This window comes from Ictidomys tridecemlineatus, chromosome 4, assembly GCF_052094955.1.
Source record: "Ictidomys tridecemlineatus isolate mIctTri1 chromosome 4, mIctTri1.hap1, whole genome shotgun sequence".
Lineage (NCBI taxonomy): Eukaryota > Metazoa > Chordata > Mammalia > Rodentia > Sciuridae > Ictidomys > Ictidomys tridecemlineatus.
In genome coordinates, this window is record NC_135480.1 from 42,298,283 (window position 1) to 42,320,297 (window position 22,015).

Consider the following 22,015-nt stretch of genomic DNA (forward strand, 5'->3'; position numbering starts at 1 on the left):
CGAGGCCTGAAGCTGGGAGAGCCCAGTGCTGCGGCGCTGGGATACCCACCGGTAGCGCCAGACGCTAACGAGCACATGGCGGAGGCGCCCAGGGAGCGCGGCGTGCCTGGGGGCGGGGACCGGCAGGCAGCGTGCGCGCGCAGCCGGCGCTGAGCCCAGGGCCGGGATCCCGGGAACGAGCGCGAGCGCGCGACCGGGCCAAGGTCCGGGACGGAAGAACCCTGCAGATGCCGGGGAAGTCGAGAGCGCGCACCAGGCCACTAGCGCTTCCGGCCTCGAGGCTGCGGTACCGGTCACGTGCGATGGGTGGGCAGGGCGGGGCGAGGGTTCGGGCCCCACCTCCTCCTGCCGCAGGCTTGACGCAGTGCGCACCGCGGCAGCTTGGCAACGAATACTTTATGTTGCGTGCTTGGAGGTAACTTTTGCCTGCTGCTCCAGCACCAGTAGGCCTTAGCCGGAGCTACGTGCCCGGCTAAGAAGTGTAGAACGCCCCCGCAGCGGTTTTACTGGCGCATCGCGTCGTCTGTGTCCATTATTGCTGGGATGAGAGCTTAGTGGAGAGGCACCCAGCCCGCGGCGCCCTCTGGTGGCGGAGGAGGCTAACGCAGACAAGGGCTGGGCCACCGGCTCCCAGGTCCATGCTGAATGCCGCTGGGAAGAGGAACTTCTGTGAATTAAACTACTTTCACTTGTACATTAATATTCTGAGTGCACCGTAAACACCAGATGGGGCCAAATGCCCAAAGAGGACCCGCGACCTGCACCCGACACCTCCTCCATCCTCCCTGCCAGGCTCCACCTGAGAACATGAACTAGAGCTAGTCTACTGGGTTTGAATCCTACTTCAGCCCCATGTATGGTCTCTTTTGAGTAAGTTACCTGCGCTAACCTGAGGGATTTAGTGAGGATAAAACGAGTTACGCATGTTAAGTACTTACACAAAGTGTTAACTTTATCCTCAACAAGGAAAACAGGTGACTGGTGTAAGCAAGGTTTGCTATCAAGATGTTTAGAAAAAAAAACGTGCTGGCTGCTGTGTGGGGAAGAAAATAAACTTGACTTATGGTCCCCCCCCCCTTTTTTTTCCTTCCTTGTACTGGAGGTTGAATCCAGTGGGTGCTTTACTACTGAGCTATATCTCTATCCCTCTTTTATGAGACAGGGTCTCACAAGGTTACTTAGGGCCTGGGGAAGTTGCTGGGGAAGTTGCTGAGGCAGGTCTCAAACTTGAGATAGCTTCCTTAGTCGCTGGCATTAACACTTTTGCCACTGCACCTGCCCACCTTTTTTCCTTCTAAACAGAGTCGTCTTTTGAGTGGCAGCAGTTTCACCAGGTAGGGTCAAGCTGAAGTCCCAGATGCTAGCACTGTACTTGGTATGTTTAAATTGATGACCAAAGCCTACTAGGCCCTGCATGATCCTGCCTAACATTCCAGTTCAACTCTAGTCCTTTATCTGGGTCCCAGGCTTAAAACTTTTATTTATTGCTCATCACTGAAAGCTCTACAAATGGTAGATCTCCCTTCTGGTCTCAACCAGAAAGACTTTCCTTGCACCACCATTCCTAAAATAGGTTCCTCTGTTATTGCAGGAGCAACAAGTTAGTTTTTTTCTTAATGCCTACCATGATTATTTGATTGTTTTATTTATTTACTTACCCACAACAGTTTATACTATAAGGATAAAGACAATATCTTTTAACTTTCATTTCTTCACATATTAGGTGACCTAGCCCATAGAATACATTTACTGAATGGAAATGAGAACTTGCGTATTACTAAACTTTTTTTCTTTTTTAATGTACTCATTTCTTTTAACTGTAAAAATCCTGGAAGACAGAAACCATCAAATGTTAGTTCAGATGCCCCCTTTCATTGTAGGAAATTACCAGAACATATGCTGGTTTCCTTGGGTTAACTTGTTCATTGGAGGTATTCCCAAGGCCTGGAAATAAACTTTTTAAAAAATTTTTTTTTATTTGACATATCATACATTTGAATCAGATGGGATATAAGTTCTCATTTTTCTGAGTGTACAAGTTACAGAATGATATTGGTCATGCAGTCACATATATACACACAGTAATAATAATGTCTGTTTCATTCTACTATCCTTTCTATTCCCCCCTCCTCTCCCTTCCCCCTCCCATCACTTCTCTCTACCTAATCTAATTCTTTTTTTTTCTCACATCTTCATACATGTATTTTGTATAACGATGAGGGTCTCCTTCCACCATCCATGCTATTCCCCCTCTCCTTCCCTCTCCCTCCCACCTCTCTTCCCTATCTAGAGGTAATCATCTTCCCACGCTCTTCCTCCCTACCTCATTTTGAGTCACCCCCCTTATATCAGAGAAGACATTTGGCATTTGTTTTTTGGGGGATTGGCTAACTTCACTCAGCATAATCTGCTCTAATGCCATCCATTTCCTCGGGCTAGCATCATTCTAAACGGAGAAAAACTGAAGGCATTCCCTCTAAAATCTGGAACAAGACAGGGATGCCCTCTCTCACCACTTAAGCAAGCACTGGCCAGAGCAATTAGACGAAAGAAATTAAAGGAATAACTATAGGAAAAGAAGAACTTAAACTAGCATTTTCTTTTCTTTTTTTTTTTAAAAGAGAGAGTGAGAGAGGAGAGAGAGAGAGAGAGAGAGAGAGAGAATTTTTAATATTTATTTTTTAGTTCTTGGCGGACACAACATCTTTGTTGGTATGTGGTGCTGAGGATCGAACCCGGGCCGCACGCATGCCAGGCGAGCGCGCTACCGCTTGAGCCACATCCCCAGCCCCTAGCATTTTCTTAATGAATTAAAAACCTTTCACTATACATCCCAGCCACCCAGCCAACTTTTCCCCTTCATTCTTCCAACATAAACTCTTTGTCCAGCAACGCCCAATTTTCTCAGTATATGTGGGAGGAAATGCACTTAATTCCTTAGTAACAATTCAATCATTTCATTGCTGACCTCTGGAGGGGTGATTGGGCCTTGTTCCTTGAAGTTCACATCTCAACACAATGCAGGACTTTGGGAGCACGCTGCTTTTCTTTCTGCTCCAATGATGAAAACAGATCCTTCTCTATCAGCCTACTTTACTATTGAGACCAGAATGCAAGTTTGAACAAGTCTTGTTGAAGGTTTGTGGGTAAGGAAATGATAGAACCGATAACTTACTACTGACCGCTGGGTTTGTCTGTTTTCAGAGCCCCCAGTGCTCAGCATATCTTCATGGGTACCCCTAAGGTCTCCCTTACTTCTTGGAGCCCATGCCTGTTACCACCAAAATATACTTGGGGTCTGCAAAGTTCAGCTGCTAGGGAAGCCCACTGGCAGGAGTAAGATATGCTTTCTCCTTAAATCTCACAGTTGACGATACCACCCTGCACTAGCCGATACCTCTCTTCTGAATGAATGACATCGGGAATGCCCAAACTCCTGAGAATGTATACCTGCTATTAAAGGGGATGGCCTTTCTCTTCCAGTGTCCACTGAAGTTTGAAATATAGTTGGCATTCAATAGGAAAACAGCTGACCGAATTGTCACATAAGACAAATTTTACCACCTTCCTTTGTTCCATGATAATTAGCACCATGTGCTCCTCTTGGCTTTAGCCTTTCCTTGTGCATCTTCCTTTCTTTTTTTTTTTTTTAGTTATCGGCAGACACAACATCTTTGTTGGTATGTGGTGCTGAGGATCGAACCCGGGCCACACGCATGCCAGGCGAGCGCGCTACTGCTTGAGCCACATCCCCAGCCCAGTGCATCTTCCTTTCCCTTGCCATAGTTTCAGAGGTACAGTACCTTGAGCCCTTTGAAGTTCGGTGCCATAGATTCTTACTCACCATGTGAACATCCTGATTAATAATAAGGACCATAGACCAATGAAGAAACCCAAATATTTCAACTTTATTCATCCATGATATGTACTAACAATTCATTGGAACCACCTGGAAATATACAGACACAGGATTCTTTTGTTGAGTGGTTAATAGGCTGAGCTGGGTTAGAATCCTGACTCTGCCATTTCCTAGTTTTAGGTCTTCAGCTGTGGATCCCTAAATAAGGCATCAGTTTCCCCATCTAAGATATAAGGATTTAAAAAAAAAAAAAGGAGAAAAGTTGATAATGGACAATATCATTTTATAAGGATTGTTTGGAAGGTTAAAGCACAGATGATATATATAAGGACTGGAACATAGCCAGCACTTGATAAATGATAGCTGTTATTATATCACTGCATTGGCCAAAAAGCTGCCCATCCCCACTAGTACAACTAATATTTTCGAACCATTGAAGAGGCACCCAGGATTTGTGCATTTATTTTCATTGCCCTATTTCATTCTCCCATGAACTATATAAACTGTTAATTTTTTATTATATATTTAAAGTAGTAGTAAAGGCACAGTGTTCACTTACACAGTTATATGCTATTAATTAGAACAAAAATGTCAAGTTTTACCACAGCATTCGTCTGCATGGCACATAGGGGTTACACTGCTATTGTGATTGCAGAGGAGTGTCTCAAAGCTCTCTCCCATAACCATCAGAGGAATTTTAAGCAAAATAAAACCACAGATTCCTATGCCTACATCTCCCACATTCTGATTCAGAAGATTTGAAACAGGGCCTATAAATCTCATTTTTCAAAAGCTACCTGAGTGATCCACATGTATAATCAGGCCATAAGCCACCAATACAGAGCAAAGTCATGTCCTGATTGGATCTGTGTGGCTGAGAATAGTCAAACAACCAAGGAAAAGCACACAAATTCTTTCAAGGCCATGAAATTACAGATTTAGTGATAGATGTTGAGGTCTGCAGTCAAAAGTGCTTCTCCAGTATGGTCATGGCTTGAGAACACCATGAGCTTTGCCCAGCTCGTGGATGGCCTTGTTGTCCAGAATTTCCATCTGCTTGTCACTTGGTCTCACCATGTTGTTCAGCATTGCTCTAGCCAAAGTCAAGACAGGCACAGAGTGCCCACTGGCCCAAGAGTCTGGTAAGAAGCCAAAGAACTTCCTAATCAACCATTCACCTGGGCGAGATTCTTGCCTATTGCATAACAGAACTCTAAGGAGAAAAAGAAAAGCAGGGAAAGTTCTAATAACTTGCATCCAGACCATAGTGAGTGTTTAAAATGAACGGTGTCCCTCAGAATTTGGAGTTTGAAACCCTAATGCCCAATGTAACATTTGAAGTCCGGCCTTTAAGGAGGTAATTCAGTTCAAATGAGATCTTAAGGATGAGCTAGAACTAATCCCATTGGACTGCCAATGTTTTAAGAACAGAAAGAGAACTCAGAGCTATCTCCTTGCACACATGAAAGGCAATGTGAAGACACAGCGAGGTGGCCATCTGTCAGTCAAAAGAGGCCTCACCAGATACCAACCCTGATGGCACCCTGATCTTGGATTTCCAACCTCTAGACCATGAAAAAGTAAGTCTGTTGTTTAAGCTACTCAGGCTGTGGAATTTTATTACAGAAGTCTGAGCATACTACCAGTTTATATATGGTTTTATTTGATGCAGAAGATAAATTTTAAAAAGAAAGTAAAATATATTAATAATACAGAATTTAAAATTTTTTTTTTTAAAGTAGGCAACAAATGCCACATTGGAAGGTCCAGATTATTCTGAAGCTAGCCCTGGAATCTCTCTTCTTTCAAAGCCAAAAGGTGGGTCCTTCTGAGAAGCAGTCCACGCCCCCACTTAATTCCTTCCTATCACAGGCATCTTGGATGTCAGCCCCTCCAAATGAGAAATTGGCTTCCAGGGACTAACCAGCTCGAGTAACGTGCATACTTACCCAGGTCTAAATATGGAGTAGCGATCAAATTTTAATTCTCCAACCCTGGCTTCTACTTCTCCCTGGTAAGAAGAAGCATGCTTTCAGTATTTAATCAAGATAAATTCATGTAAAGCTTGAGAGAGAATAATTTGGAGTTTTAAAGATAATCAGCTTCTGCAGGTCTAAATCCTTATCTAGCAATTTAGATTCCAAAGAGCCTGGGAAGTTAAGGAAGAAATTATTTAATCCTGACAAGTAGTAGAGAATGAAAAACAGTCTGCTGAATGAGTGATGGCAGTATGGTCAGTCAGTCAGTCTTCTGCCACTAAAAGAGATATCACTAGAGTATCTCACTTAAGCTCAGGATCAATACTGCAGGCTAGTAGAGACTGAGTACCTCTTTTGTATTAGAAGTAATCCCATAGATGTCCATCTGTATCATTCACTTCTTAACAAGTTTCAAAAGGCAGTGAGAATACATATAGACAATGTTTTAAATACATATAGACATTGAACAGATGAAGAACTGAAGTTTACAGACATAGAACATGAGGCCAGTCTAGTGCTCTGGCTCCACACCCCAACAGTTCCCCCACCACGTCAGCAGCATACTCATGAAAGTATGTGATTGAGCCAGGCCTCCATAATGAATGCAGTTTTAAAAGATAATGAGTAAAACAAATGCTCCTAAAGAATCAAGGAGCTTCTAAAACTGGAAAAGAGGGAGAATTCACACACAGTAGATTGAGAACATAAATGATAAACACCAAAATAATACACACAGTAGTTGAAGGATTATTCAATAAAGATCATCTTTCCAAATTCTAGACACAGCTATGTTGTCTAGTATCATTCTGGGAAGACAGTTTTAATTAATCTAACTCATAAACTCATGCTGCAGGCAATGCAGGTCAACTTCAGTGAACAAAAAGGCCTCTTTCCATCCTGTTGGCATTAGTAATATTTGCTAAGGCTCTGTCATGGCTCAGGCCCTGTGCTAGGTCCTTCCACATGTACTAATGACAAAGGCTACTCATTGTCTAATGCCTAGCAACATGCACTGGCATCTGACTGCCTGGGTTTAAGTCCCAGCCCTGTTACTATCAGTGGTGATCTTAAGATCATGACACTCAGTTTCCACACAAATAATAGAAAAACCCTTAGAACACAATGTTTGCTATTTTTCTTGTCTGACTGAATCTGACAACCCACAGAGTAGGTAGCAGTGATTCCTTTATCTTTAAAGATGAACAAATGTATATATTTCCTTTCCTAAAAGGAATGTTTATCTTGCTAATGAGAGTAAAAATATTGTTTGATAATCTTTCTCAGAACCAATATGAATATTTTTAAAATTTTTTTCTTTTAAGTATTATTCTAAACTCTAACCATTAAACTAAAATATTTCTATTCCTTTTATTGGTGCATTATAATCGTACATAATAGTGGGATTCATTATGCCATATTAGTACATGTACATAACATAATATGATCAGTGTCATTCCCCAGAAACTTTTCCATTGTTGATTTAACTTCATTGGTGGCTCATTGGTCTTCATCTGCCTCAAAATACTATTTTTGGATAGGAGAGCTACTGATTAGCTATGAGTTCTGAGCTCTATGAAAAAAAAAATCTAGAAACATTCCTAATCACAAACTGATTGTGAGCAATACATGACAAAGATAGTTACTCAAATAGTAATATTTCTCTTTTAAAAAGATAACATAGGGGCTGGGGTTGTGGCTCAGTGGTAGAGTGCACGCCTAACACGTGTGAGGTACTGGGTCTGATCCTCAGCACCACATAAAAATGAAACAAAGATATTGTGTGTCTACCTACAACAAAAAAATATTTTTTAAAAAAATAACATTGTTTCCAGAGAATGAAAGGCAATAGTTCCACTGCAATTCCAATATAACAACATGGTAAAGTTCACTCAGCAAAGTGACCAGGGTAACTGATAGCTGGGCAGTGGTTTATGCCTGTAATCCCACCAACTCCAGGGGCCAAGACAGGGGTATTTCAAGTTCCAGGCCAGTGTTGCCAATTTAGTGAGACCCCCATCTCAAAATAAAAAAACAGAGAGGCCTAGGAATATAACTCAGTAATAGAGTGCCACTGGATTCCATCTCCATACCTTAAAAAAGCAGAAAGAAGAAACAGAAACTAATAAAGAAGGGTACAAGGACTTAAAAGTGTTGTGCGTGGTAAAAATACAATTAAGTCAACTTTAATTTCCAAATATCTTAAAGATAACAATGCCAAAGAAAGACTGGGCTTGCTTTTGTTATTTTCAAACAACAATTAGCATGTACAAAGCAGCTGATCTCACCTCAAGATAGGAACTTGACAAGTGGATCTGAGCAAGGTGTTATGGTTTGGATGTGAGGTGTCCCCCAAAAGCTCACGTGAGACAATGCAAGAAGGTTCAGAGGAGAAATGACTGGGTTGTAGAAGTCTTAACCCAATCAGTGAAATTAATCCCCTGATAGGGATTAACTGAGTGGTACCTGAAGTAGTAGGGTTGTGGCTGGAGGAGGTGGGAATTGGAGCGTGGCTTGGGTTTATATTTTGTATCTGGTGCATGGAATCAGTCTCTCTTTCTCTCTCTTCCTCTCTCTCTCCCTCTCTCTCTGCTTCCTGATTACTATGTGAGCTGCTATCCTCTGCCACACTCTGCTGCCATGTTGTTTCTGCCTCACCTGGAGCCCTGAGAAATGGAACTCAATGCCCATGGACCTCTGAAACTGTGAGCCCTAAATCAACTTTTCCTCCCCTAGAATTGTTCTGGTCAGATCCTTTAGTCACAGCCGCAAAAAGGCTGACTAAAACACAAGGTGAGGTCCTTAAGCAGAAGCCAGAGGACTTCTGTAGAAAGATTTCCCATGGAAATATCTTTGTCCAAACACTACGGCCCTGCTTCTTACACTATAGGCATGTAGAGTGCATCAGGAAGGACAAAAAAGTAAAGCCATGGTCTCGCTTCCTGCAGCAACAATTTCACTGGAAGATTAGGAAATGGAAACTTTATTAAAATAAGCAAGGATATATATTGTATTGAGAATAGCAAAATGTATGTGTTTTTTTGTTGTTGTTGTTGTTGTTTTGTGGTTTTTTTTTTTTTTTTTTTTTGGTACTGGGGATTAAGCCCAGAGTGCTTTATCACTGAGCTATATTCCCAGCCCTTTTTATTTTTTATTTTGAGACAGGGTCTCACTAAGTTCTCAAGTACTCACTAAATTGTTGAGGCTGGCTTTGAACTTGCAATCCTCCTGCCTCAGCCTCCCAAGTCACTGGGATTAGAGGTGTGTGCCATCATGCTTGTCTGTACATGAATCTTTTAAAAAAGAAAGACTTTTAAGAAAGTTGAGCTTGTAATTAGGAGAATGTTTCAGGGTAAATGTCCCCAAATCTCCAGAAATCAAAGCTCCTTCCTTCTCTGCCATAAGGGAAACCAAGGGAATAGTTTAAAACTCACTGCCTCCAAGCCTCCTCCAATGCCAAGATGCCTCGCTGACATTCAGGGGTAGAGCTTCCATAGCCCATCCCCCCTGATCAATGGATAATTAATAAGGGGGAAGACATCAGAAATTATCTTTCAAATTACTCCTGCTTCCTAAATATTTTACTGCAAAAACAGTTCCTGTAGCTATGGAAAATGTATAACATAATGTGTTTAATGCTCTTTAAATATTATATAGTATTTTGTATTATTTAGTACTGTCAATTAGCCCAAAGTATAGTAAAGGTAGAAATGTGTACAAACCTTAACTTGTAAATATAAAAAATTGCTTGACTTATCAGCTCCTTTAGAAGACAGCAAATTGAAATGTTTGCACCCTCCAGATTTTGCCAGCTCTGCAGACTTCAGCACATAATCTCGGTCAACACGAACAAATCCCTCCTGAGGGAGAAAAGGATGTGAGTTATTTCCAAAATGTTGCAACTTCATTTTAAAGATTACTACCTTGCTTGGTTGGCAGGTTTGGAGGAGATGAGCGTGGGGTGTGGGATGGGGATCTAAATAAAATGCATCCAAGCAATACATGAAAGTCAGGCTTAGACCCTGGGAAAGACTCCAAGTGTGGCCCTCCAAATAGACACACCAGCCTTAGCAGCAAGGCTGGACAGAAAAATAAGAACCATGACACTGGAGCATGGACACTCAATAAATCTCAAGGAGCAAAGAGAACCATGAGGTCAGGCTGAGAAACTGCTTTTAGTTACAATTTCTTTGTCCTTCAATAACTTTACTGTTAGGGAGAACTTGACTTAAGCAAAACCATTTGAAACATATCCTCCACCTTAGAATAACTATCACCCCCACAGACACTCTGACCCAAATGACAGTCACACTGTCCTAAACCCCAGACAATACCCTGTAACGAAACTTGTTACCTGGGATTGAAATCTTGAAACACCCTGTTCAACGTGGAACAGTGACCATCACAAAGAAGAATGAGCATGACCACAAGGACCTTTCCCTGACAACCCCCTAGCAACGGCCTAACCACAAAAAATTTCTTGACCCCTTCATCCCCTATAACTTCACTAGGTTGTAAGCAGAAGACAGGTACCAATGTCTGCTGGAGGAGCCTCCTCCAGAGATCTAAGCTTGTGTTACAATTGAGCCACTTCTCTGTTTCCTGCATTTGATCCTCTCCTCACATTTACAACCTTAGAACCACCTCTCAGTCTGCTCTTCTTTGTGTCAAATCTAACATGGCAGGGTCTCAAACTGTGATGAAGGCCATTTGCTAGGCACTATGAGAACAGTCTGTTTAATTTTCGATCTTTGTGTACGTTCTGCCATATACTTTAGACATCAGTGAGGAATGTGTTCTCAATTGTTTTTCATACTGATAGGCATATGATCAAAAATGTTTGGAGACCCCAGATCTAGACTCAATCCAGTGACAAAAGCTGAGTCTTTCTCCTTCATTCACAAGTCCGCATCAGCATATGCCTACCACATGGCTGATGCTTCAAAAATATTTGAAGGGATGAATAAAAATCTGAGGAAAGCAGAGAAAAGGCAAATCTGGTCTCAAAGAACAGAATTAATAGCCATGGAAGGAGGAGGAGTGGATGATGCAACCAGAATATAGACCCATTGCCAGAACCCAACTGAAGGACATGCACTTCTACCTGAAAAGGGGATTCCACTGTAGTTACCAACTTCTTGGGACCACCCCCAATTCTGCCATCCCCAAACTGGAGACAACTGAAGAAACTAAAAGCCTGCTGAAGCTGAATGTCACAATTATATAATTAGGTCTTACAGTGAGGAGATTCCAAATCTGAAGATAAGATTACTGCCCAAAGTACTTTCTTAAATTAAATCCTTCATATGAGATAGTTATTGGTTTCTAAATGTTTAATTTGGCATGACAATGTGTGTCTTTCTTAGAAATGTTAGAAGAGACCTTAGGAAATACCACATCCAACCCCCTCATTATGCAGATGGAATAAGGTCCAGTGGTTGGTGAACTACTGGCTAGGGAGTGACAGAGCTGAGAGCAGAGTGCAGGTTCCCAACTCTGAGTAGTGCTCTTTCCACTGTATCTGTGTTCCTTTATATTCCACACTCTCTCTAGCTGGTAAAAGTAAGTCTACAATTCTGGTAGCCAGAATAAAGGTCTCTTGAAGAGTGCCACATCCTAAGCCCCCTAATTATGTCAGACTACTTGGTAAAGGGGAATTAATGTTGCAGATGCCACTAAAGTTAACTTTAATCAGCTGACCTTAAAATGATTATTATGGGTTCAATGTAATCATAGAGCACTAGAAAAAGGGAAACAGCAGAGGAGGTTAGAGTTAAGCAATGTGAAAAAGGCTCCACCCCAAAACTGCTGGCCTTAAAGATGAAGGAAGGTGACCATGAGCCAGGGAAAGTAGGCAGCCTTTAGGTGTTGGAAAAGGAAAGGAAAGGAATTCTCCCCTGGAGCCTCCAGACAAATGCAGCCTATTGACCTTTTAATTTTATCTCAGTAGAATCCACGCCAACTTCTATCCTGTAGAACTGTAATATAATAAATTTATGTTGTTTTAACCACTCAGTTTGAGGTCATTTATTACAGCAACAATAAGAAACTAATACGAAATTTAATTTTATAATAATAGGTCTAAACAAAATGTTTAAAGTTTGTATTGAAGTATATCATAAAAGAAAACATATGATGAGTAGGGAGCTTGATGAATTTTCATAAACTGAACATTCTCTGTAACCAGCTTCCAGATCAAGAAATAGAACTTTACTAGCACTGTAAAAGCCTCCCTTTGTCCTCCTTTCTCATCACTCACCAGTATCTTTTTAACTCTATGGTCAACCTGCAGGGCAATGTTAATTTTCTCCTCTATTTTAGGTAATATAAACTCATCTCTTTACCCAAGAGTCATCACCATCTTCTTCTGTATTGTATACTCTGACAGTCACTCCTAAGTGGGCTTGAGCTAAACGATAACTCAAACTCATGTTGTTGTTTTTTAATATCAGTTGAAGCAAACCTGGTTTAACACTTAGCACACCGAGAGAGAGAGAAAGAGAGAGAGAGAGAGAGAGAGAGAGAGAGAGAGAGAGAGAGAAAGTGAGGGACAGGGAAAGGCACTTCTTATCAGAGCCTTTCTCCAAATTGAGATTTTAGATGTGCTGAAAGTGTGCCAAGAAAAACCCAAAACTACATAGGAAAATTCTAACTGAATTTCTCTTCCATGTCTATTTCTTCCTCTCACTCCAAATCACAGCACTGTGGTTTCCATAACAGGTTTGTTACTCACAATAAAATAACATAGTTGCCACGTGAAATAAATTTTGTGTTTTTTATTGTTGTATTAGCACAAAGGCTTGGAAGGATTAGTATAGTTACTTCAGTTAAAATGTTTTTTTTTTTCATCAACTCCTTTAAAAATAAGAGAAAGAGTCAGCCAATCGCAAGCCTCCAGACCGACGCTGTCTCTCTTACTTAATCCAGAGCCAGAAGAGGATCATTTGATTAAACCGAGACCCTAATTTATTTGGCTTTAGTTCTGGATCAACCTCTCTTTAATAGAGTTCTGTCGTCTCCAATTGTTTGATGAAAATTAAAGTGACATAAATGCCATGGGACTCTTTCAATCTGATTAGCCAGAGAAGGCACATCAATACCACCCCAAGCCATCAGACTCTAGCGTCCTTCCTTTCACCCGCCTGGCTAACAACTGACAACGGCTCCTTGAAGGAGGAGCACCCACGCTACTGCAGAGACCCCCACCCTCAGCCCATCATCCCGGCTCAATGGGCCCTGATGACAAGGTGCCCATACCTTTCTTCATTGCCGTCCTCTGAACAAAGCTAAATATTGTTTTATGAGCAATCAATGGCTGTTAATCCAAAAAGATTTCACAAATCCTCTGAGCCCTCAAGCTGATTATAAATACGCATTTTTCCAGGCCCACTAAATTTTAAATTTCACTTCCCTCACCCTGATGGCATGGGCTTTTAGCTTGTGAATGAAACTCAAAAGCAAAAGGGTCAACAGCTTTCAGGGACTTTGAAATCAAACTGAGGTAGGAGCGTGGGTGATTGACTAGGAGATGTCAAAAACATGTCAGTTTTCTTTGGAGGGAGGAAGATCCTCCTTACAGATAGAAGGAACCATCTTTAAAATCTTATTAATTCCCTTTCTTATTCTTCTGGTTAGAAGTTTTAAAAAAATGAAATATTATCCCTGCAACACAATTTCAGAAAAACTGTACTGTTTCCCTAACCACAAGAGAACAGACTCTTCTCAGAGTACTAACTCATTATTTTATTGTGTCTTTAACAATTCCATAGCCAGTGTTCTAATCTAAGGTAGGAATCACAGTTCCTTCTAGCAAAAATAATTAATTAAATAGGTTTCCACTATAAGTTTCTTTCCCAGCACCCACTCAAAACAATGCATACAATGTATTATGACTCAGAATGAGACTATCTACAGACATCCAAAGAGAAATTCTACAATTACTCTTACTTTAAGTCTAATTAAAATCCAAAGAGCCCAAATTTTTATTTTTTCCAGTCTTCTTTACTAATACCTGAAAACCACTAGCAATATTGCTGGGGTTGTGGCTCAGCAACAGAGCACTCGCCTAGCATGTGCGAGACGCTAGGTCTAATCCTCAGCACCAGATAAAAATAAATAAATAAAATAAAGTTACTATGTCCAACTACAACTAAAAAAAAAAAAAATATATTGCCACTTAAGAACAACATCCTAACAAGGCATTTCAGTGCTGACTCACAGGAGGAGAAAGCAAGCTGGAATCACTACAGAAGGGCACAGAGTCCTTTCCTAAGAAGGAGGATCTATCATTCTGTAAAGGGTCTCACTCAGGTATATTTCTGTTTCCAGTTCTTTCTTTTCCACTCCTTTTTCAATCCAAACTTAAATCAGAGAGCAGAGATACTGACAAAGAAAGTATGGTATAATCTGAGCCTCATTTGTTTGTGTCTTGAAGGGCATCTCTACATGTTATACACAGAGGTGGGAGGACAATCTTGGTTAGAGAAAGACCTCCAGATAGAAAAATAAAATCAAACAGACACTGAGGGTTCCTGAGTCAGTCAGTACCTTTATTTGAGTCCTTTTTTATTCTCTATGATGCATAGTGTCACGGAACTCTGTAGTTGGAAGGAGTTTCAGTGGTCTCCTCCCGCCTAGTATAGACAGGGTGGTGGTCCACAGAAGCTAAGCAACATCCTCAAGGTTCTACATCTACCTAGTTTCTGAATAAGGTCTGTGATCTGGGTCCTTTGAAACAGTTAAGACCTCACTACTTCATGAGCCCCCTCCTGGACATCAAATAGAACAAGAGCAATTAGAACAGGGGTGGGGAAACTTTTTCAGTAAAGGATCAGATAATAAACACCATCAGCTTTGCAAGCCTCTGTTAGATCTACAGCTCTACCTTAATGAGCAACTTACTTTATGGATACTAAAATTTGAATTTTTTATATTTTCATGTGGCATGACATTCTTTGGAAGCTTTTGGCCATTTAAAAATAAGAAAGCATGCTTAATTTACAAAGGCCATACAAAAACAGGGGACAGGTTATATTAGGCTCCCATTCCATAGTTTGCAAACTAGATTAGAAGAAGACTTATTTTAGAATCAGAAGCCATGAGATTCTAATGACACTTAATAAATATTACAATGGCTACATTAATTATATTAAAATCATCATCCATTCAACAGAATCTAAGAACCTGGACTGCTGAAGCCTGTTCCTAATAGGTAAAGAAACAAATGAACGCCAAACCATTCAAATTCACCAAACAAATCCTTCTCTTATGACAAATAAAGGGATATGTATTATGCTCAGTGGTATCTTTGAGTCTTGGTCTTCTTTCAAGGCCAATGTCAATCGGATTCTCAAAGGGTATCTGTACCTTCATTAGCATACAAGTTACTCACTAAAGCAAGCTGAGCCCATTTAGACTACCAGGCAAGTGAAGAGGATTAATACATTCAGTTCCCAGTGTCTCCCAAAAGAAGATCCAATAAGAGCAAGGTTGGTTGTATCAGGATCTCCGAGGCAACCTGCTAAAAATACATATTCCAAGCTTCCAACCTCAGAAATTCAGGTCCAGCAGATCTAGACCAGGGCCAAATCAGAGAGCTACCACACTGACTAGACTATTGTGGCCTGAATGTAAAAGGGAAGTGTAGCATAACTAGCCACCACTAAAGGAAATGGTTTTCAAAACAACTGAAGAAAGCTAATAAGCTTAACTCTAGCATTTTTCCAACAGAAATCAGAGTAGACTGAATTTTATAGGTTAAATCATATTCCTCCAAAATGCATATGTTGAAGTACTAACCCCAAGTACCTCAAAATGTAACCTTATTTGGAAACAGGGACATTATAGAAGTAATTAGTTGTACTGCATAGGGTAGTCCCAATCAAATATGTTTATGTCCTTATGAAAAGGGAAAATATGAACACCATGTGAAAATACACAGAGAAAGCAGCCATCTGCAAGTCAAGGAGAAACCCATGAGATGCACCCATCCCTCACAGCACTCAAAAGAAACCAACCCTCTGACATCTTAATCTCAGACTTCTAGTCTCCAGAATTGTGAGGCAATAAATTTCTGTTGGTTAAGTCACCCAGTGCTACTTTGTTATGGCCGCTCTAGCAAACTAATATACTAGTGAGCATAGGAAATCAGCTGGATTGCTCAGAGGATCTCAATAACTGCAGACAGAAACCATGAATTCCTTGAGGTTTCTCTACTATAAACTCAGATTGCTAAAAGGCAAAATAAAAGATGTTTGTTTTAGTCAGATTTTTCACTGTAACTAAAAGATCTGACCAGAATAATTTTAAAGGAAGAAAAGTTTATTTGAGGGCTCACAGTTTCAGAGGTCTTAGTCCATAGAAGGCAGGCTCCATTCCTCAGAGCTCTAAGTTTGAGGCTGAATATTAGGGTGGAAGAGTGTGGCAGAGGGAACCAGCAGGCAGAACCAGCCACTCTCAGATACAAATATATTCCCAAAGCCAGGCCCCAATTCCCCCCTCCTCCAGCCACACACTATCACTTCAGTTATCATTCAATTAATCCCAATCAGGGGATTAATTCACTGATTGGGTTACGACTCTTGCAACCCAATCATTTCTCCTCTGAACCTTCTTGCATCGTCTTACACATGAGCTTTTGGGGGACACCTCACATAATGGTGATCCAATTACAAACCAGCTCCTGAATGACAGTTGGCTGGTCACCAGCTTTGTCATAAGTACAGAGAGGGCTGCTGGCCCAGAAAAATTTCACAGGGATGAGTTTACAATCCCACAAGCCCCCTTCAGACAACTATTGTTACTTACCCATGTTAGTCACCCCTTAAAATGCCTAGTTATCACAACCTCAAAAATGAATGTTGCACCCAATCCAAATTAGTTAAAAAAAAAAAAAAAAAAAAGCCTTTCCTAGAGGGAGTGTCAGGTTACTTTCTGCCATTATCCTCATAACCATTTAAATCCTAACTTATTTCTGAGCCTAGCTGGCTTACTAATCTTTTCCCATGCTTACTTATTAATTATTTTCATATTTTCAAATTGTTTTTACAGGATGACCAAAGATGAGTTTCATGGCCTAAGAAGTTGGGAACCAACCCCATTTAAAAAATATTCTCAACAGTGAAGACACTCAGTCTCTCTGATTAAAATTGCATTACACAATGTAAACGCATCGAAGCAATTCAGAATTTTCCCTGGAGCGCTCTACAAGAATTGCCTAATGTCATGAAAATCAACTGCTCTATGCTTAATGCAGTTTTTTTTTTTTTATTTTGCTGAGTCACCACCAAAACCAGGTTGGCACTTGATACAGTGAAACCTGCAAAGCACAAGAACAAAAGTTTTTCTGATGCTTTTTAAAGGGCACACTGCTGTGATGGTCCCTAGGGGCAAAAAAGACTGTCCTAGCTGCTGAGCAGGAACATGACCTTTTCTAGAAGGGATACATAATGTGCCAATTGCTCAGAAAATCAAATTTCTCTGTAACCGCAGTTCACAGCATAGAGCACAAAACCCAATAGCGTTCTAGTGCAGATATGCAGAACTGCAAAAGATATGGAAATACACCTTGACCAAAAGCATAAATCTAATTATCCTTTGGCTTGCCTAGAAGTCCAATGAAATACAACTACTTGGTTTATATAAACCAACAGTACTTCACCACATGCTTCCCTAACAATTCGGTTGCAAGGGCCTGGTTTATAAACCTATACTAAGTCCCACGGCAGAATCATGGCCCTGCATACTTAATAGAAACATTTGGCTCCAGGAAGAAAATTCTGCCAGAGGGAAAAACTATAGTCCAGTTATAAATTAAAGAAGTCGTATTAATATTTGCCCAGGATGTATGTCGTAAACCATGACTTTTAACTATGTAGTAAACTATGACTTCTGGACAGAGGCCAACTCAATTTTAAAACAGCATTAAAAAGAAAATAAAAAGTGTTAAAACAGTTTTGCGTCAGTGAGGGCTGAATCATCACTGGGGCTGAATCACTGCTGAAGGCTGAATCATCACTGGGGGCTGGCTGAATCGTGCCTCTTTATTCCAATGTTCTATCCCACGAATTTAAGGCCTGGCATGAAAATGAATTGAAGCAAATCACTCAAGTGAGAGGGGATGCTTCAAGTTTAAAATATTTATTATGGAAGGGAGAAAAAAAGCTCACTGCCGATGAGTCAATTACGTTTACTCAGATACTGTTTGCCTTAGTCAGGGGATATTGTAATGATAGCAATAGTTGCTATCAGCAAGATCATGTGAATATTTATGATGTATCCAGCACTCAGGCCTGAAAGAAAGATGAATTTATCAGTATTATTCAAAGTACAACAAAGTGAGGACAGCACATGGAATCTTAAACAATAAGCGCTTATTTACATTTAACACTACAAAATGCACAAAGAAAAAGAGTAAGCAAAAAGAAATCTTTGACATTACTGGCCAGTAAAAAAGGAAAAAGCATATTTCTTCCTTACCGCACCAGCTTTGCTTCTGGTGGTACCCAGGCAACAGAATCCAACATCATGACCTTGAAAGGCAGAAGCATAGTCTTCCAATTTTTCAAAGTCCACCACTTCTTGATTCTAGACAAGGACACAGTTATATATAACCCCATATATAAAAAAACAGAAATCTCCTCTAGATTTAAAGAATAAATTATAGATCACTATGGAAGGACCTAACCACTTAACATTAAAATTTGCAAATTCATTTTCTCCCAGTCAAAAGCAATTGGTCTAAATGGAAAATCACCCATGCACATATGTATCTCTGGTACATATAACTGAGCAAGAGGTGATCCAGATTTCTAATATCAGATTCAATTTTAATTTATTATAAAAAGATGAAAAAAAGACATGCAAAATGTGGATGATAATCTCTCCTGTCCAACTCACGAGCTACCTGCATTAGAATCAGCCAGAAGGTGCTTAAAAAAAAAAAAAATTCTAGATCCCATGCCAATACTTCTGACTCAGACTCTGTATATTCAACAAGCACCCACAGGAATTCTAATGCCCACTGAAATTTAAGCACCTGCACCTAACTTTTTAAGTCTATTGTGAATAAATTTAAGAAAATGAGAAGTTTCATCATCCAGGAATTTAAATAAAATGTTGGTTCCCTTCACTACTATCAACTCTTTCAAAAGAATTTTCCTTACACTGCATGTAACACTGAAGAAAAAGATCTTCACAAAAGATGTGCCACCCAAACTCCACTCTCAAAGCACAGATCTCAATATCAGATTGTAATTACCAGGAATTTTTCATACTGCTCAAGAAACTAGATTATGAAGGCCATCTAACACCTATCTAAGCCTAAGCAAAAGACGTCTGTTTCAAACAGGCCAGTCCTGATGGACCAAAAACATTCACAACATGATTTGAGTATAAACCTGGGAGACTCAAAAACACTTACTGGTGAGTGCGTTTATTATTTAGAAGGTTCCTCCAATGAAACCTGTGGGACTAAATTCTACAGTTGTCTCAGGAGCACACCATTTTGTTCAATTTGCTGCAGTTCACAGATAACACACGTTAAGATAACACAGGGAGCAAAGAATCTTCAGGAAGCTCAGAGTTCAGGTATTAGAGTATTATCATCAGATGGAAGTCTGGTATATCATCTGTTTACACTGAAAGTATAGCTTACAGTGAAGATAATGTTTATAGACACAAGCCTGAGAAGTCAGGCAGGGCAGTTTTTTTGTTGTTGTCGTTTTTTGTTTTATTTATTTATTTATTTTTTTAGTTGTAGATGGACACAACTATTTTATTCATTTATTTTTATGTAGTGCTGAGTTGGAACCCAGTACCTCACACGTGCTAGGCAAGTGCTCTACCACTGGGCTGCAATTCCAGCCCAGGGCAGATTCTTGTACCCAAGGAGATCACTGTTCACTGCCAAGATCTTTCCCACTCTGCAAGGCATTTTCAGGTTCTCATAACACTAATGTGAAGTGTCCAGGTAGACAAAATAAGCAAAGTCGTTGAGAAAACTGCCAAGGTTTGGCAGGACCATTCCCAGAAACCAGCTTGTCTGAACTAAAAATAGTGTTTTCCTGTCTCTCCTACCCGCCTTACCTTGTAGGTCCCACTTTATTAGTTCTAGATGTAGTCAAGTCTTTGCTCAAGGACACATGGTGAAGGGAGGCCTACAAGGCAGGCTCCCTGGAGGAACTTTCAAAGATCAGTTTCTCTGGCTGCCACCACTGGCCTAGCAAGGTTCAACCTTCGGGCATGAAATACGTTCATCTTTAAAAAAATCGATGCGGCTACATTTTTGATTCCTAGCTCAAATACCCACCACGTTTTTATATGCTTCTTCCTCGAAGGTGAGCTCCCTCCGGCCAATCAGAGTGACTCTGGCAAACAGGTTCTGTTCCAGGATTTCTTTTAACAGCACTTTGCCACTTTCCCCGCTGGCGCCCAGGATAAAGACGGATTTATTCTGCATCTTGAAGTCTTCCCGAAGCTTCGGCAGCTTGGGTTTGCTGGGGAAAAAAAACATGCACAGGTGCTGATCTGAGGATGCTAATCGACTGCCCCGCCCCTACCCCAGAGGACCGGGGCTGTCATTCCTGCTCAGGGGAAAGTGCTGAGTCACCCGCGGGGCGCGGCACTTTAGTCGCCTCCCAATGGCCCCAGCAGACACCTCGGAAGGGGGCCGAGCTGGGAGTCCGCCCAGGTGCCACAAACTGCTGGCACCACCAGCCTCTTTCCCCGCGGTTTCCAGGGTCCCGGGAAGAGTGCAGGACCCAGCTCGGTCCCCTACCCGGAGGAGTTACCTGGGGCCGGTCCCCGGCCCCGCCTCCTCACGCCACGCCAGCAGCAGGGCGGCCACCAGTGCCACCGCCGCCGCGGCGCTCAGCGCTGCAGGCCCGGGCATCGGGCAGGCCTCCGCCGCCAGCCCAGGGGTCGAGAAGCCAAGCCGTAGCCCGCACCTACCCGGCTCTGTCTTCCGGGTGACTTTACAGCGTCGCTGCCTCGCCCCGCCCAAAGGGGCGGACCTCGGAAAGGGCGCGGGGACTCGAGGACCTGTGCGCCACGCGGAGGCTGCGCCTTAGCCCGGGGAGATCCTTTGCTACTGATGGATGGAATCCCCAGGAACAGTCTTCCCTCGCTCCTCCCCACCGTCTGGGCTCAGCTCCCACAAGCCCCAGCCAGAAGACGTCCAAGACTTGACCTTAACTGGCCCCTCAAGCTGTGTATTGAGGGCCTGTCTATTGAAAATCTTCATCTTATATTCACCACGTCAAAAATTTATAACCATCCAACCTCCACCCAGGTCTTGGTCTGTTTCTAGGTGATTGCAGCGGTAATGGTATTGCACAGCAAAGACTGTGGGTCACACTCCACAGTGTGATCAGGGGTTTGGAACATAACTGTCCACGTTAGGCCTGTCCTGGGTCTTGAAAGTCCTGGACAGGTGTTAGAATGACAAAGCAAGAATATGAACAATGTAGACGGATTGTGCTGTGAACACTGATCATGCTGGGGCCCCACCTCCAAGTTTAGAAACTGAAGTTTAGAAACTGAGTGACACATTCCCACACCTATTTCCTTGGGAGTTATATGTTGGCCTGACCTAGACCCGGCCAATCAGATGCTTCCATACTGGTTTTTCCGCTTTGGGAGAAGTTGTGAAAAGATGCGGTGAAAGCCTGAGCTGAATCTCTCTAGGTGGGCAAAGGCATAGATGGTGACAAAGGCATAGATGGTCACGCCCCCAAGTGATCTGATGGCCTGATGTTCCCCCTGTTTTGCCTCTGGCGTGATCTTTCCTCTGATTTGAAGGTGTCCTGAATGCTTCCTCTTATTCTGACAATAAGCTCTTTTTCTTCTTAAGCCAACTAGATCTGTTGCTGTGATTAAAACAAATAACAAAAAAAAAAAACCCAGACAGTACAGGGCAGAGTGGTTCATTTCTCACAGTGTGTGGACTCTTTTGTTCAAGTGCCCAAATGCAAGAGTAAACCTCCTCAGCTGACACCTCTTCGCAATTCATTTATCAGATCTGTCACAGAGATGATTAATTGTGCCCTACTGCCCTTCCCCCTTCTTTCTTTTTCAAAATCATAGCATAATATACAACAAAATGTACAGATCCTAAAAGTTCAGTTCTATGATTTTAGAAAGTCACACATAAATCAAAATACACCACCAAAAACCAAGATAT

The 22,015-nt window shown here is 41.5% G+C and overlaps 2 protein-coding genes and 1 long non-coding RNA gene across 19 annotated transcripts in view; 1 reads left to right on the forward strand and 2 right to left on the reverse strand.

Annotated features, from left to right (window-relative positions):
• Prmt3 (protein arginine methyltransferase 3) overlaps positions 1–256 on the reverse strand; it is a 149,514-nt gene extending 149,258 nt beyond the window's left edge. For 11 of the 15 annotated variants that reach the window (XR_013437698.1, XR_013437696.1, XR_013437693.1 and 8 more), the window contains exon 1: positions 50–255. Coding sequence is in view for 3 of the 15 variants with exons in the window: in XM_078046345.1 (XP_077902471.1) it covers positions 50–77 (28 nt within the window). In the remaining 12 variants the exon portion in view is untranslated. Of the gene's footprint in view, positions 1–49 lie in introns of all 15 variants that reach the window. The other 4 variants (XR_013437699.1, XR_013437700.1, XM_005335955.5 and 1 more) reach the window with 4 other exon arrangements.
• LOC144377077 (uncharacterized) lies at positions 202–9,295 on the forward strand. Its single transcript, XR_013437710.1, has 2 exons — positions 202–870; positions 3,654–9,295. It is a non-coding gene; the product is annotated as an uncharacterized LOC144377077 (long non-coding RNA).
• Positions 3,885–20,940, reverse strand: Htatip2 (HIV-1 Tat interactive protein 2). Of its 3 annotated transcripts, none has more exons than XM_078046346.1 (6): positions 20,785–20,940; positions 20,144–20,330; positions 18,313–18,420; positions 9,558–9,695; positions 5,809–5,870; positions 3,885–5,072 (listed from the first exon to the last, which is right to left on the reverse strand). In XM_078046346.1, exons 2-6 carry the CDS (start codon positions 20,291–20,293, stop codon positions 4,847–4,849), a joined length of 684 nt encoding a protein of 227 aa, XP_077902472.1. In that variant the 5' UTR covers positions 20,294–20,330; positions 20,785–20,940; the 3' UTR covers positions 3,885–4,846. The 3 variants fall into 3 exon arrangements, with proteins under 3 accessions (XP_077902472.1, XP_005336011.2, XP_077902473.1); XM_005335954.5 differs by lacking the exon at positions 20,785–20,940 and adding an exon at positions 20,625–20,778; XM_078046347.1 differs by lacking the exon at positions 20,785–20,940 and adding an exon at positions 20,612–20,755.
• Positions 20,941–22,015: the final 1,075 nt, after the last annotated feature.

Bases quoted from the DNA above. Each gene is read 5' to 3' on its own strand.
- Htatip2 (XM_005335954.5), bottom strand. From the start codon at position 20,725: ATGCCCGGGCCTGCAGCGCTGAGCGCCGCGGCGGCGGTGGCACTGGTG. The intron at 20,331-20,624 runs GTAACTCCTCCG...TTTTTTCCCCAG, and splicing joins GGGCCGGGGACCGGCCCCAG to CAAACCCAAGCTGCCGAAGC. The intron at 5,871-9,557 runs GTTTGTACACAT...TCTTCTTACCAG, and splicing joins TTTTATATTTACAAGTTAAG to GGAGAAGTAGAAGCCAGGGT.